This window comes from Lolium perenne, chromosome 6 (genome assembly GCF_019359855.2).
Source record: "Lolium perenne isolate Kyuss_39 chromosome 6, Kyuss_2.0, whole genome shotgun sequence".
NCBI lineage: Eukaryota > Viridiplantae > Streptophyta > Magnoliopsida > Poales > Poaceae > Lolium > Lolium perenne.
In genome coordinates this window covers 33613886-33628305 of record NC_067249.2, presented here as the reverse complement: position 1 = coordinate 33628305, position 14420 = coordinate 33613886, and the positions used below count along the sequence as shown (strand labels likewise).

Here is a 14420-nt window from a genome sequence, read left to right as displayed (position 1 = left end):
AGCCCCGAGCCTCGATGGAGAACTACTCCCTCCTCATGGGAGCAGCAGCGGTGATGAAGATGGCGGTGGAGATGGCAGCGGTGTCGATGGAGAAGCCTTCCGGGGGCACTTCCCCGCTCCGGCAGCGTGCCGGAACAGAGACTCCTGTCCCCCAGATCTTGGCCTCGCGATGGCGGCGGCTCTGGAAGGTTTCTGTGGTTTTCGTCGAACGCCTCAGGGTTTTCGATCCAGGGGCTTTAAATAGGCGAAGAGGCGGCGCAGGAGGGTCGAAGGGGCGACGAAACCATAGGGCGGCGCGGCCAGGGCCTGGGCCGCGCCGGCCTAGGGTCTGGGGGCCCAGTGCCCCCCCTCTGGTCCTTCCCGGGTGTTCTGGATGCTTCCGGTGAAAATAGGAACTTGGGCGTTGATTTCGTCCGATTCCGAGAATATTTCGTTACTAGGATTTCTGAAACCAAAAACAGCAGAAACAGAAGCGGCACTTCGGCATCTTGTTAATAGGTTAGTTCCAGAAAATGCACGAATATGACATAAAGTGTGCATAAAACATGTAGATAACATCAATAATGTGGAATGGAACATAAGAAATTATCGATACGTCGGAGACGTATCATCGTCCCTGTCGTCAACAACGTTGTCATCAACAATGTTACTGCTGCGACATCGTCTGCTACACCTCCACCGCCACCTCCGCCAGATCGGTACGTGCGACATATCTCGATCTGTTTAGCGATGGATGCTTTACCGTTTGCGCTGCTGCTACTCATGTTGATTAATGCATCTAGTATGTTCGAGTTTCACATGTTAGTAGTTGCTGTCATCATGTTTTATATTCTGGAATTAATCATGGAAATTCTGCCTAATTATCCAACAGTTACAACTAACCTAAGTGGTTTAGCCTATGAAGGGGCACGGACCGGACACAACTTTGCATCCGTAGTGCTACCCAACCTCGAGTATAATGCAACCAAACATGGGTTCTTTCTCCATCTGGTCCTACCAAAATTAGCCAAACCATTGACCTATTTAAGATTGAATGGTGTTTTCATTTCTTGGGCTATATCTCGTGGAGAGTGCACAAATTTTGATCTCTCTATTTACCCGTGCTGACTTCGTTGCTGATACGACGAGCTTGATACTAAACATTCATAAGCAGTGTACTAATATAGGATCAGCAGGTGTACAATAATGTCCACTATATAGTGCTTTCAATCTGGATCAGTGGCATGTCAAGCCTTCTGTCGAGCAGCTCATCCAAGTTGTGAAATTCCATTAAGAAGTTATTAATTTACATATATATCCCACACACATCGTGATCTTGATGAGCATGATCATCACGTTATTATTGTCATTGGCCAAGCAACTACTGCCTCATTTCCCGTTCAGGCGAAGAAATCAATCAATCGATCCAACACTAGCACAAATCCGCTCTCTCGTTTCCCATATGTGATCCATGCTCATCACCATTAGTACCAACTCCGAACTACATGTCTCAACAATGATGTGTCCCTAGCTCATATCAAGGGCGAAATGAAGCCCTTCCATGCATGCTTGCAGCTCCGCCTCCAGCGTGAAAGAACAAAGACGAATATTCAACCTAGGTATACAACAGATTTATTGCTCTGTCGCAACATCATATATACCAACGACCGCGCTTCTAAACTAGGCAATGAAAGCTCCATCAACATTAAGCTTCAGCTCACCTCGAGGAGGTCGGGCCCATACTGCATGGAAAGATTATGTGGTACTTTTTCCTCAATCACCGCACTCATAATATGCTTCCCTTTAGTGCAAATAGGCAAATACTTGTGGTGTCTACCCAACCAATTAACCTAGAAACAATACAACAAAACATCAACGCATTCACAATTTTTTTTTGCAACGTTGCAGCAAAACCACCCGACATCTACACGGTCATATTATTGTCAAGTATCATTTGAGTACAAACATATCAAGCTCCGTTGACCAATAAAATGAAAAGAGAGAACAACTGGAATAAAATTATCGTCGAGCACTTATGAATAAAATTAGTAGTAATACCAAAATTAGCCAAACCATGCGAAACCTTATGGTTGCGACAATTGACTTTTCTGATAGAGAATGGTGATGGACTTTCTTGGGCTATAAGTATCTCGACAGGATGCGAAAATTTCGATCTATGTATATTTTTAACACCGATGACTTTGTTATATATGCAACTGATCTGATGAGCGTGATCCTCAAGATTCCTATGCAGAACTAATATAGGATCATCAGGTGTGTACAATAATGCCCACCATATTATAGCGCTATCAGTCCGGATGGGTGACATGTCAAACCTGCTGTAGAGCAACTCATGCGAATCGTGAAATTCCACTAAGCAATTATATTAATCTGCATATATATCTCCCACACACACATCGTGATCTAGATGAGCATGATCAGCATGTCATTATCGTCATCGACCGAGCAACCACTGCCTCATTTGACATTTGCCCTTCGGGCGAAGAAATCAATCAATCAATCCATCCAAGGACAGACATACCGTGCCATTACATATAGCTCCAATCGGCTCCTTCGTTTCCCACGTCCAACATCCACAAATAACAAATCAACCCACGCAACTCATCTGGTAATGGTACAGTATCTTCAGGGTGCGAAACCATATGGTCGTCAGGATGCAAAAATTTCGATCTATCTATATTTTTAGCACCGATTTCTTTGTTATATACTTATATATGCAACTGATCTTATGAGCTTGATCCCAAAGATTATGTCCTACATACTATAATGTCCACTATCGTACAGCAGCTCATCCAAATCGTCGAATTCCACAAAGCAATTGATTACCAGATATATCGTGATCGATGAGAGCATGATCAAAACGTCGTTATCTTCATAGACCGAGCAACCACTGCCTCATCTGACCATTACATATAGCGCCAATCCGCGCTCTCTCGTTTCCCACGTCCAACATCCACAAATAGTACCAAATCAACCCACGCAGATCACCACCATGGCCCCGTCGTACCCATCCGTCCATGGCACGGCAGCCACGATGTCGGGCGACAGCGACAGCGACAACGCGCGCGCGCCGCACGTCGTGCTGCTCTCGTCGCCGGGCATGGGCCACGTGGTGCCGGTGGCGGAGCTGGCGCGCAAGCTACACGCCGAGCACGGCTTCACCGCCACGGTCTTCGCCTACGCGAGCTCCGACTCCGCGGCGCAGCGCGACTTCCTGGCCTCCCTCCCGCCGGCCGTCGGCAGCGCGTTGCTCCCGGCCGTCCCGCTCGATGACCTCGTCGCGGCTGGGGCCGCCATCGAGACGCTGCTCTCCGTGGAGGCCCAGCGCTCCGTGCAGGCCCTGACCGCCCTGCTCGCTGACATCGGCAAAGCCAACAACCTCGTCGCCTTCGTGGCGGACCTCTTCGGCGCCGACACGCTCCCGGCCGCGCGCGCCGCGGGCGTGCCCGGGTACCTCTTCTTCCCCTCCAACCTGCTCATGCTCTCCCTCATGCTCCACCTCCCGCGCCTCGACGCCGAGATGGACGGCGAGTTCCGCGACCTGCCGGAGCCCGTCAGGCTGCCGGGATGCGTGGCCGTGCCCGGACCCGAGATCCTGCAGCCGCTCCAGGACAGGACCAGCGACGCCTACCGGTGGATGCGGCACCACGGCGAGAGGTACCGGGACGCGGACGGAATACTGGTGAACACGTTCGACGCCATCGAGCCGGGCGCGGCCGCGGTGCTCCGGCGGAGCGAGCCGTGGCGCCCGCCGGTGTACCCGGTCGGTCCGGTGATACGGCGGGCAGACGACGGCGAGGACGCCACAGGCTGCATGGAGTGGCTGGACGCGCAGCCTGACAGGTCGGTGCTGTTCATCTCGTTCGGCAGTGGGGGCGCGCTGCCCGCGGCGCAGATGGACGAGCTGGCGCGCGCGCTGGAGCTCTCCGGGCAACGGTTTCTGTGGGTCGTGAGGAGCCCCACTGACAGGGCGGCCGACCCTGGTGCAAACTACTACGACGGGGCAAAGAGCAAGGACTATCCACTGCAGTTCCTGCCATTAGGGTTCCTCGAGAGGACGAAGGAGGTGGGCCTGGTGGTCCCGTCGTGGGCCCCGCAGGTCAGGGTCCTCGGCCACCGGGCGACGAGTGCCATGGTAACGCACTGTGGGTGGAACTCGGTTCTTGAGAGCGTGATGCACGGCGTGCCGCTGATTGCGTGGCCTCTGTATGCCGAGCAGGGACAGAACGCTGTGATGCTCTCTGAAGAGATAAAGGTAGCAATGAGACCAAAGTCTGGAGGTGCACAAGGGTTGATACTTGGAGAAGACATTGCAGAGGTCGTGAATGACATGATGAATGGCAAGGACGGTGAAGCGGCACGAAAGAAGGTAGTGGAGCTTCAGGTGGCTGCGAGGAGTGGGCTGGCTCCGAGTGGCATATCCCACGACTCACTTCTGGAGGTGGTAAGGAAATGGAAGCAGAACACATGTTGAAAATTTGCATTGCAATCTTGTGTAATAAGCAACCTCACCGTCGTTAAATGGTCGATGTCTAAGTTCGCACTCATCATGGTTAGACATTTGTATTTGTATGAAAAGTAATGTAGAATGAAACAATGGTATCATGTCGATTCATATTACTTGACGCTAATATAGATGTATCTAGACACATTTTAGTTGTAGATACATCCATTTAGCATTAAGTAATATGGATCGAGATAGTACTATAGATTAAATGGAAATCTTTTACATCTTTGTCATCATGGGTTGATATCCGATGGCAACAATTGACATTTAGTAGTGAGAAAGTAATTGTGTTGCAATCTCTATGAGGAAGTTGTTCACTAGAATGTCTTGTGTGAATTAATGTGATGCTTCTTGTCCGTATTTTATTTATCGACTCTTCACTCCATAAACATGTGGTCTTGTTTACTGAGTTCAGTTTCGCTTGGGGACAATCGAAGTCTAAACTTGGGGGGAGTTGATACGTCCATTTTGCATCACTATTTTATATCATAATTTACTGTTATTCATTGATATATTTCATATTTAGAGATGATACTTATATTATTTCACATATTTTGCATGTTTCATGATTATTGGAGAATCACTCACCGGAGTCAGGATTCTGCTAGAAAAAGCACCGTCAGAATGCAATATTTCTGAAGATCAACAACTGACGGAAATTACACCGAAGGTCTTATTTCTCCAGAAGAAGGAGCCAACCAAAAGGAGGGGCCGAGGAGGGCCGCCATGGCCCCCCCCATAGGCCGGTGATACGCGTGATGCACACGTCCGTTGGGAACCCCAAGAGGAAGGTGTGATGCATACAGCAGCAAGTTTTCCCTCAGTAAGAAACCAAGGTTTATCGAACCAGTAGGAGTCAAGGACCACGTGAAGGTCGTTGGTGACGGAGTGTAGTGCGGCGCAACACCAGAGATTCCGACGCCAACGTGGAACCTGCACAACACAATCAAAGTACTTTGCCCCAAGGTAACAGTGATGTTGTCAATCTCACCGGCTTGCTGTAAACAAATGATTAAATGTATAGTGTGGAAGATGATGTTTGTTTACGAAGAACAGTAGAGAACAATGATTGCAGTAGATTGTATTCAGATGTAAAAGAATGGACCGGGGTCCACAGTTCACTAGTGGTGTCTCTCCCATAAGATAAATAGCATGTTGGTTGAACAAATTACAGTTGGGCAATTGACAAATAGAGATGCATACATATCATGATGATTACTATGAGATTTAATCAGGGCATTACGACAAAGTACATAGACCGCTATCCAGCATGCATCTATGCCTAAAAAGTCCACCTTCGGGTTAGCATCCGCACCCCTTCCAGTATTAAGTTGCAAACAACAGACAATTGCATTAAGTATGGTGCGTAATGTAATCAACACAAATATCCTTAGACAAAGCATTGATGTTTTATCCCTAGTGGCAACAGCACATCCACAACCTTAGAACTTTCTGTCACTGTCCCAGATTCAATGGAGGCATGAACCCACTATCGAGCATAAATACTCCCTCTTGGAGTTACAAGTATCAACTTGGCCAGAGCCTCTACTAGCAACGGAGAGCATGCAAGAACATAAACAACACATATATGATAGATTGATAATCAACTTGACATAGTATTCAATATTCATCGGATCTCAACAAACACAACATGTAGCATTACAAATAGATGATCTTGATCATGATAGGCAGCTCACAAGATCTAACATGATAGCACAATGAGGAGAAGACAACCATCTAGCTACTGCTATGGACCCATAGTCCAAGGATGAACTACTCACGCATCAGTCCGGAGGCGGGCATGATGATGTAGAGCCCTCCAGTGATGATTCCCCTCTCCGGCAGGGTGCCGGAGGCGATCTCCTGAATCCCCTGAGATGGGATTGGCGGCGGCGGCGTCTCTGGAAGTATTCCGTATCGTGGCTCTCGGTAATAGGGTTTTCGCGACGGAGAGTTTAAGTAGGCGGAAGGGCAGGGTCGGTGGAGGCACGAGGGCCCCACCCAGGCCGCGCGGCCCTGTGGTCTGGGCGCCTCGTCGCCCCACCTCGTATGCTCTTCGGTCTTCTGGAAGCTCCGTGGAAAAATAAGACCCTGGGCGTTGATTTCGTCCAATTCCGAGAATATTTCCTTTGCAGGATTTCTGAAACCGAAAACAGCAGAAAACAGCAACTGGCTCTTCGGCATCTCGTTAATAGGTTAGTGCCGGAAAATGCATAATAATGATGTAAAGTGTGTATAAAACATGTGAGTATTGTCATAAAAGTAGCATGAAACATAAGAAATTATAGATACGTTTGAGACGTATCAAGCATCCCTAAGCTTAGTTCTTACTCGCCCTCGAGTAGGTAAACGATAACAATGATAATTTCTGAAGTGACATGCTATCATAATCTTGATCAATACTATTGTAAAGCATATGAAGTGAATGAAGTGATTCGAAGCAATGGTAAAGTCAATGATTAAACAACTGAATCATATAGCAAAGACTTTTCATGAATAGTACTTTCAAGACAAGCATCAATAAGACTTGCATAGGAGTTAACTCATAAAGCAATAGATTCTTAGTAGAAAGTTTTGAAGCAACACAAAGGAAGATATAAGTTTCAGCAGTTGCTTTCAACTTCAACATGTATATCTCATGGATAATTGTCAACACAAAGTAATATGATGAATGCAAATAAGCAAGTATGTAAGAATCAATGCACACTGTTGACACAAGTGTTTGCTTCTAAGATAGAAAGAAGTAGGTAAACTGACTCAACATAAAGTAAAAGAATGGCCGTTCGCAGAGGGAAGCATGGATTACTATTTTTGTGCTAGAGCTTTTATTTTGAAAACATAGAAACAATTTTGTCAACGGTAGTAATAATTCATATGTGTTATGCATAATACATCTTATAAGTTGCAAGCCTCATGCATATAATACCAATAGTGCTCGCACCTTGTCCTAATTAGCTTGGATTTACATGGATTATAATTGCATAACATATGTTTCAACCAAGTGTCACAAAGGGGTACCTCTATGCCGCCTGTACAAAGGTCTAAGTTCGCATTGGATTTCTCGCTTTTGATTATTCTCAACTTAGACATCCATACCGGGACAACATAGAAAACAGATAATGGACTCCTCTTTTAATGCTTAAGCATTCAACAACAGATAATATTCTCATAAGAGATTGAGGATTAGTGTCCAAACTGAAACTTCCACCATGATTCATGGCTTTAGTTAGCGGCTCAATGTTCTTCTCTAACAATATGCATACTCAAACCATTTGATCATGAAAATTGCCCTTACTTAACATGCATAGCAACTCACATGATATCCAACAAAGGTGTAATAGTTGATGGCATCCCCAGAAACATGGTTACCGCTCAGCAAACAACTTATAAGAAATATGATACATATCAACATATTCAATACCACAATAGTTTTTTAAGGCTATTTTCCCATGAGCTATATATTGCAAAGATAAAGAATGGAATTTTAAAGGTAGCACTCAAGTAATTTACTTTGGAATGGCAGAGAAATACCACATAGTAGGTAGGTATGGTGGACACAAATGGCATAGTTTTTGGCTCAAGGATTTGGATGCACGAGAAGTATTTCCTCTCAGTACAAGGCTTTGGCTAGCAAGGTTGTTTGAAGCAAACACAAGTATGAACCGGTACATCAAAACTTACATAAGAACATATTGCAAGCATTATAAGACTCTACAGTGTCTTCCTTGTTGTTCAAACACTTCACCAGAAAATATCTAGACCTTAGAGAGACCAATCATGCAAACCAAATTTCAACAAGCTCTACGGTAGTTCTTCATTAATAGGTGCAAAGTACATGATGCAAGAGCTTAAACATGATCTATTTGAGCACAACAATTGCCAAGTATCAAATTATTCAAGACAATGTACCAATTACCACATGAAGCATTTTCTGTTTCCAACCATATAACAATGAATGAAGCAGTTTCAACCTTCGCCATGAACATTAAAAGTAACACTAAGAACACATGTGTTCATATGCAACAGCGGAGCGTGTCTTTCTCCCACACAAAGAATGCTAGGATCCGAGTTTATTCAAACAAAAACAAAAATAAAAGCAAACAGACGCTCCAAGTAAAGCACATAAGATGTGACTGAATAAAAATATAGTTTCACTAGAGGTGACCTGATAAGTTGTCGATGAAGAAGGGGATGCCTTGGGCATCCCCAAGCTTAGATGCTTGAGTCTTCTTGAAATATGCAGGGATGAACCACGGGGGCATCCCCAAGCTTAGACTTTTCACTCTTCTTGATCATACTGTATCATCCTCCTCTCTTGATCCTTGAAAACTTCCTCCACACCAAACTCGAAACAAACTCATTAGAGGGTTAGTACATAATCAAAAATTCACATGTTCAGAGGTGACATAATCATTCTTAACACTTCTGGACATTGCACAAAGCTACTGAAAGTTAATGGAACAAAGAAATCCATCAAACATAGCAAAACAGGCAATGCGAAATAAAATGCAGAATCTGTCAAAACAGAACAGTCCGTAAAGACGAATTTTTCTGGGGAACTTAACAGGCTCAGATGAAAAAGCTCAAATTGAATGAAAATTGCGTACATATCTGAGGATCACGCACGTAAATTGGCAGATTTTTCTGAATTACCTACAGACGGGGCTGCTCAATTTTATGACAGTAAGAAATCTGTTTCTGCGCAGTAATCCAAATCTAGTATCAACCCTACTATCAAAGACTTTACTTGGCACAACAATGCAATAAAATAAAGATAAGGAGAGGTTGCTACAGTAGTAACAACTTCCAAGACTAAAATATAAAACAAAAGTGCAGAAGTAAAATAATGGGTTGTCTCCCATAAGCGCTTTTCTTTAACGCCTTTCTGCTAGGCGTAGAAAGTGTGAATCAAGTAACATCAAGAGATGAAGCATCAACATTCTTACCAGGGGAGTTGGGAGTTTTCTCAACAATGCATTGCATCTTGTATATGTAAGTAACTCCTCTTTCGCTGCTCCTAGGTTTACTATCCTCATCAAACAAATTTTCAGGAACAAGCCAAGCATAGTTATTTTCTAGAGCTTCATGCATCCCTAGGAGCTTACTAGGTATCGGTACTTTAATCTCTCATTCATCATTGACGTTATTAGTGTACTTTATTCTATCCATGTCCATATTTTCAAGTGTTTTTGCAAAATCGGTATAAAAGCCAAGCCTCTTATGCTTAATAAAAACTTTTCTAGCTTCTTTAGCTATATCACCAAATTCTTTAAGAAGGACCTCTAAAACAAAATCTCTCTTTTCTCCCCTTTCCATATCAGAGAGTGTAAGAAACAGATGTTGAATTATATGATTAAGATTAACGAATCTAGTTTCCAACATGTGTACTAAAGAGGCAGTAGCACTTTCATAAGTAGGAACAACTTTTACCAAGGATCTATCTTCAAAATCTTCAACCATACTAACATGAGTGAAAAATGCTTCTATATTATCTCTTCCAATGATAGACCCTTGTCCTACCGGTATATCTTTCAGAGTGAACTTAGGAGAAAACATGATAAAATAAACAAAAGGTAAATAAAGTAAATGCAAGTAACTATTTTTTGTGTGTTTTTGATATAGAGAACGCAAACAAGATAATAAATAAAGTAAAGCAACTAATTTTTTTGTATTTTTGATATAAAGAAACAAGCAAAGCAGTAAATAAAATAAAGTAAAGCAAGACAAAAACAAAGTAAAGAGATTGGAAGTGAGAGACTCCCCTTGCAGCGTGTCTTGATCTCCCCGGCAACGGCGCCAGAAAATAGTCTTGATACGCGTGATGCACACGTCCGTTGGGAACCCCAAGAGGAAGGTGTGATACGTACAGCAGCAAGTTTTCCCTCAGTAAGAAACCAAGGTTTATCGAACTAGTAGGAGTCAAGGACCACGTGAAGGTCGTTGGTGACGGAGTGTAGTGCGGCGCAACACCAGGGATTCCGGCGCCAACGTGGAACCTGCACAACACAATCAAAGTACTTTGCCCCAATGTAACAGTGAGGTTGTCAATCTCACCGGCTTGCTGTAAACAAAGGATTAAATGTATAGTGTGGAAGATGATGTTTGTTTGCGAAGAACAGTAGAGAACAATGATTGCAGTAGATTGTATTCAGATGTAAAAGAATGGACCGGGGTCCACAGTTCACTAGTGGTGTCTCTCCCATAAGATAAATAGCATGTTGGGTGAATAAATTACAGTTGGGCAATTGACAAATAGAGATGCATACATATCATGATGATTACTATGAGATTTAATCAGGGCATTACGACAAAGTACATAGACCGCTATCCAGCATGCATCTATGCCTAAAAAGTCCACCTTTGGGTTAGCATCCGCACCCCTTCCAGTATTAAGTTGCAAACAACAGACAATTGCATTAAGTATGGTGCGTAATGTAATCAACACAAATATCCTTAGACAAAGCATTGATGTTTTATCCCTAGTGGCAACAGCACATCCACAACCTTAGAACTTTCTGTCACTGTCCCAGATTCAATGGAGGCATGAACCCACTATCGAGCATAAATACTCCCTCTTGGAGTTACAAGTATCAACTTGGCCAGAGCCTCTACTAGCAACGGAGAGCATGCAAGAACATAAACAACACATATATGATAGATTGATAATCAACTTGACATAGTATTCAATATTCATCGGATCCCAACAAACACAACATGTAGCATTACAAATAGATGATCTTGATCATGATAGGCAGCTCACAAGATCTAACATGATAGCACAATGAGGAGAAGACAACCATCTAGCTACTGCTATGGACCCATAGTCCAAGGATGAACTACTCACGCATCAGTCCGGAGGCGGGCATGATGATGTAGAGCCCTCCGGTGATGATTCCCCTCTCCGGCAGGGTGCCGGAGGCGATCTCCTGAATCCCCCGAGATGGGATTGGCGGCGGCGGCGTCTCTGGAAGTATTTCCGTATCGTGGCTCTCGGTAATAGGGTTTTCGCGACGGAGAGTTTAAGTAGGCGGAAGGGCAGGGTCGGTGGAGGCACGAGGGCCCCACACCATAGGGCGGCGCGGGCCCCACCCAGGTCGCGCGGCTCTGTGGTCTGGGCGCCTCGTCGCCCCACCTCGTATGCTCTTCGGTCTTCTGGAAGCTCCATGGAAAAATAAGACCCTGGGCGTTGATTTCGTCCAATTCCGAGAATATTTCCTTTGTAGGATTTCTGAAACCAAAAACAGCAGAAAACAGCAACTGGCTCTTCGGCATCTCGTTAATAGGTTAGTGCCGGAAAATGCATAATAATGATGTAAAGTGTGTATAAAACATGTGAGTATTCTCATAAAAGTAGCATGGAACATAAGAAATTATAGATAGGTTTGAGACGTATCAGCCGGCGCGGGCTCCACCCTGGCCGCGCCGCCTTGTGGGGAGAGGGCCCACAGCCCCCCTCGGCCGCCTCTCTTTCGCGTACTTCATCTACCCGAAAACCTAAGGTACGGGGGATAATCGCGAGGAGACACAGCCGCCTCTACGGGGCGGAAAACACCAGAGAGAAAAGAGCTCTTCGGCAGGCTGAAATCCACCGGGGAAATTCCCTCTCGGAGGGGGAAATCGACGCCATCGTCACCGTCATCGAGCTGGACTTCATTGGGATCATCATCACCATCATCTCCACCGCCGACACCATCATCTCCACCGCTGCACCTCGTCACCGCTGTAACATCTAGGGTTGAATCTTGATTATTTCATAGGGGAAACTCTCCCGGTATTGATTACTCCTTGTTATTGATGCTATTGAGTGAAACCATTGAACCAAGGTTTATGTTCAGATTGTTATTCATCATCATATCACCTCTGATCATGTTCCATATGATGTCTCGTGAGTAGTTCGTTTAGTTCTTGAGGACATGGGTGAAGTCTAAATGTTAGTAGTGAACTATGTTGAGTAATATTTAATGGTTTGATATTTAAGTTGTGGTGTTATTCTTCTAGTGGTGTCATGTGAACGTCGACTACATGATACTTCACCTTTATGGGCCTAGGGGAATGCATCTTGTATTCGTTTGCTAATTGTGGGGTTGCCGGAGTGACAGCAACCTGAACCCCCGTTGGTATATCGATGCAGGAGGGATAGCAGGATCTCAGAGTTTAAGGCTGTGTGTCGAGGGTGCTCCTCGGCAATGCCCTCCGATAGGGGCTTAGGGTTGATGGAATCCTGCAAGCTGACACGAGACATCGGTTCACAGACAAGCGGGGAGAGCGATTTACCCAGGTTCGGGGCCCTCGATGAGGTAAAACCCTTACGTCCTGCCTGTCTGTTCTTGATTATGATGATAATGGATTACAATGGGATGCCGAATAGTTCGGCTGAGATCTCGTCGAGATAGCTAGGTGCTAGGGTAACCTAGGTCTAAACTTCTGTTGGCTAAGATCGCTAAGATTGATTGTGTTCCTCGTTAGCCCCTCTCCTGGCCTTTATATAGGAGGCCAGGTCTCGAGAGGCCTAATCGAGTACGACTAGGTTTACAACAGATCTACTTCTAAACTTTCCTTGTTCGGCTCCTTCCGTGTCTTGTACTTCAAGGAACCTTCCGTTGCACCGTCCTAGTGGCCCATCTTGCCATTGCGTGCCTTCATGGGCCTCCAGCTGGACCGTATAGGGTAGAGCAACATTGGTTACCCGAAGGGTAATGCCCACGTCAGTAGCCCCCGAGTGTCTAGCCGAACATAGTTCGGGTAGAGACTGAAGCATGTCTTCTTCCGACGTTCTTCTCCTTGATCATTCTTGTTTTCCTTCTGTCTGCAACGTTTTCTTCTATCGGGTGCGCGTCAGCGCTCCCGATGGGAGTAGCCCCCGAGTCTAGGTGCGGATGCTTGCAATCCGTGTGTAGACTCAAGTTGCACTACTCGAACATTTTTCTCTGCCGAAGTTTTTCTGCAAGTTTTTGTAGGTCATCCGATATATTTTCCTTATGCAAGGGATAATGAGTAACGTGCCCAACTTTTGCTGGTTAACTGTCGATGACAAAACAACATTACCCTACACAGAATCAAGTCCCCGGGCATGATCCTGGAGTGCGAAAAAAGTTCTATCGGGTACGCGTCCAGCGCTCCCGATGGGAGTAGCCCCCGAGTCTGGGCATGGGCGCTTGCGTCCGGGTGCAGACTTGATTCAAGTTTTTCCTTCGAGTCCTCATTCTGTCGGGTGCGCGTCCGGCGCTCCCGATGGGAGTAACCCCCGAGTCTAGGTGCAGATGCTTCGCAGTCTGCGTATAGACTCAAATTGAGCATCTGATAGCTTTTTATTCCTTCGTATGCAATCATTCCACATGACGTCATTAATGACGTTTTTCTGACACCTCGATTCTGACTGATAAGACGCGACCCGCCGGCCCTTTTTTCGAGCAATTCCTGCTCCTCTTACACAGTTACCGAGGCACCTCCTCGATTTCTGCAACCATTAACTGAAGAAAAGGTCCACTAACAGTGCGGGGCTTTCCTCAAATCTTCCAAAGGATAAAAATCCCTAATCTTCTCCTTTACTCGTCACAACATCCCTTCGTCGTTCTTCCTCTTCTTCCTTTCGCAACTGCTGTGCCGCCACCACTGCTTTCCAGTTTTTCCCAGATCTCGCGATGGTGAAGAAGAAGAACCCTAGCGCCGCCGCCAGTTCCACGAGCGGTGGTGCTGCCGCCAAATCTTCATCGATTCCTCCGAAGGAGGGTGCCCCAAGCGCTCCTCCCCAGCTCCGGCGCCGCCGGCGCCACCAAGCTCAGTGGCTAAGCCTGGAGATTGGATAGCATCAACCGTCACCAAGCGTGACGAGAAGAGATCCCGAAGCCTGGGACTGATCTCCTCCGATGAGGGGAATGAGATCTTTCCAGGTGCGATTTCTCGGCCTAATCCC

The 14420-nt window shown here is 45.7% G+C and overlaps 1 protein-coding gene across 2 annotated transcripts; it reads left to right on the top strand.

Moving 5' to 3' along the window:
* The first annotated feature begins 2906 nt into the window (after positions 1-2906).
* On the top strand, positions 2907-5716 carry LOC127308939 (UDP-glycosyltransferase 72B1). 2 transcript variants are annotated; one of them, XM_051339876.2, is made up of 2 exons: positions 2907-4444; positions 5086-5716. In XM_051339876.2, exons 1-2 carry the CDS (start codon positions 2993-2995, stop codon positions 5113-5115), a joined length of 1482 nt encoding a protein of 493 aa, XP_051195836.1. In that variant the 5' UTR covers positions 2907-2992; the 3' UTR covers positions 5116-5716. The 2 variants fall into 2 exon arrangements, with proteins under 2 accessions (XP_051195836.1, XP_051195835.1); XM_051339875.2 differs by having other exon boundaries at positions 2911-5716.
* The last annotated feature ends 8704 nt before the right edge of the window (positions 5717-14420 follow it).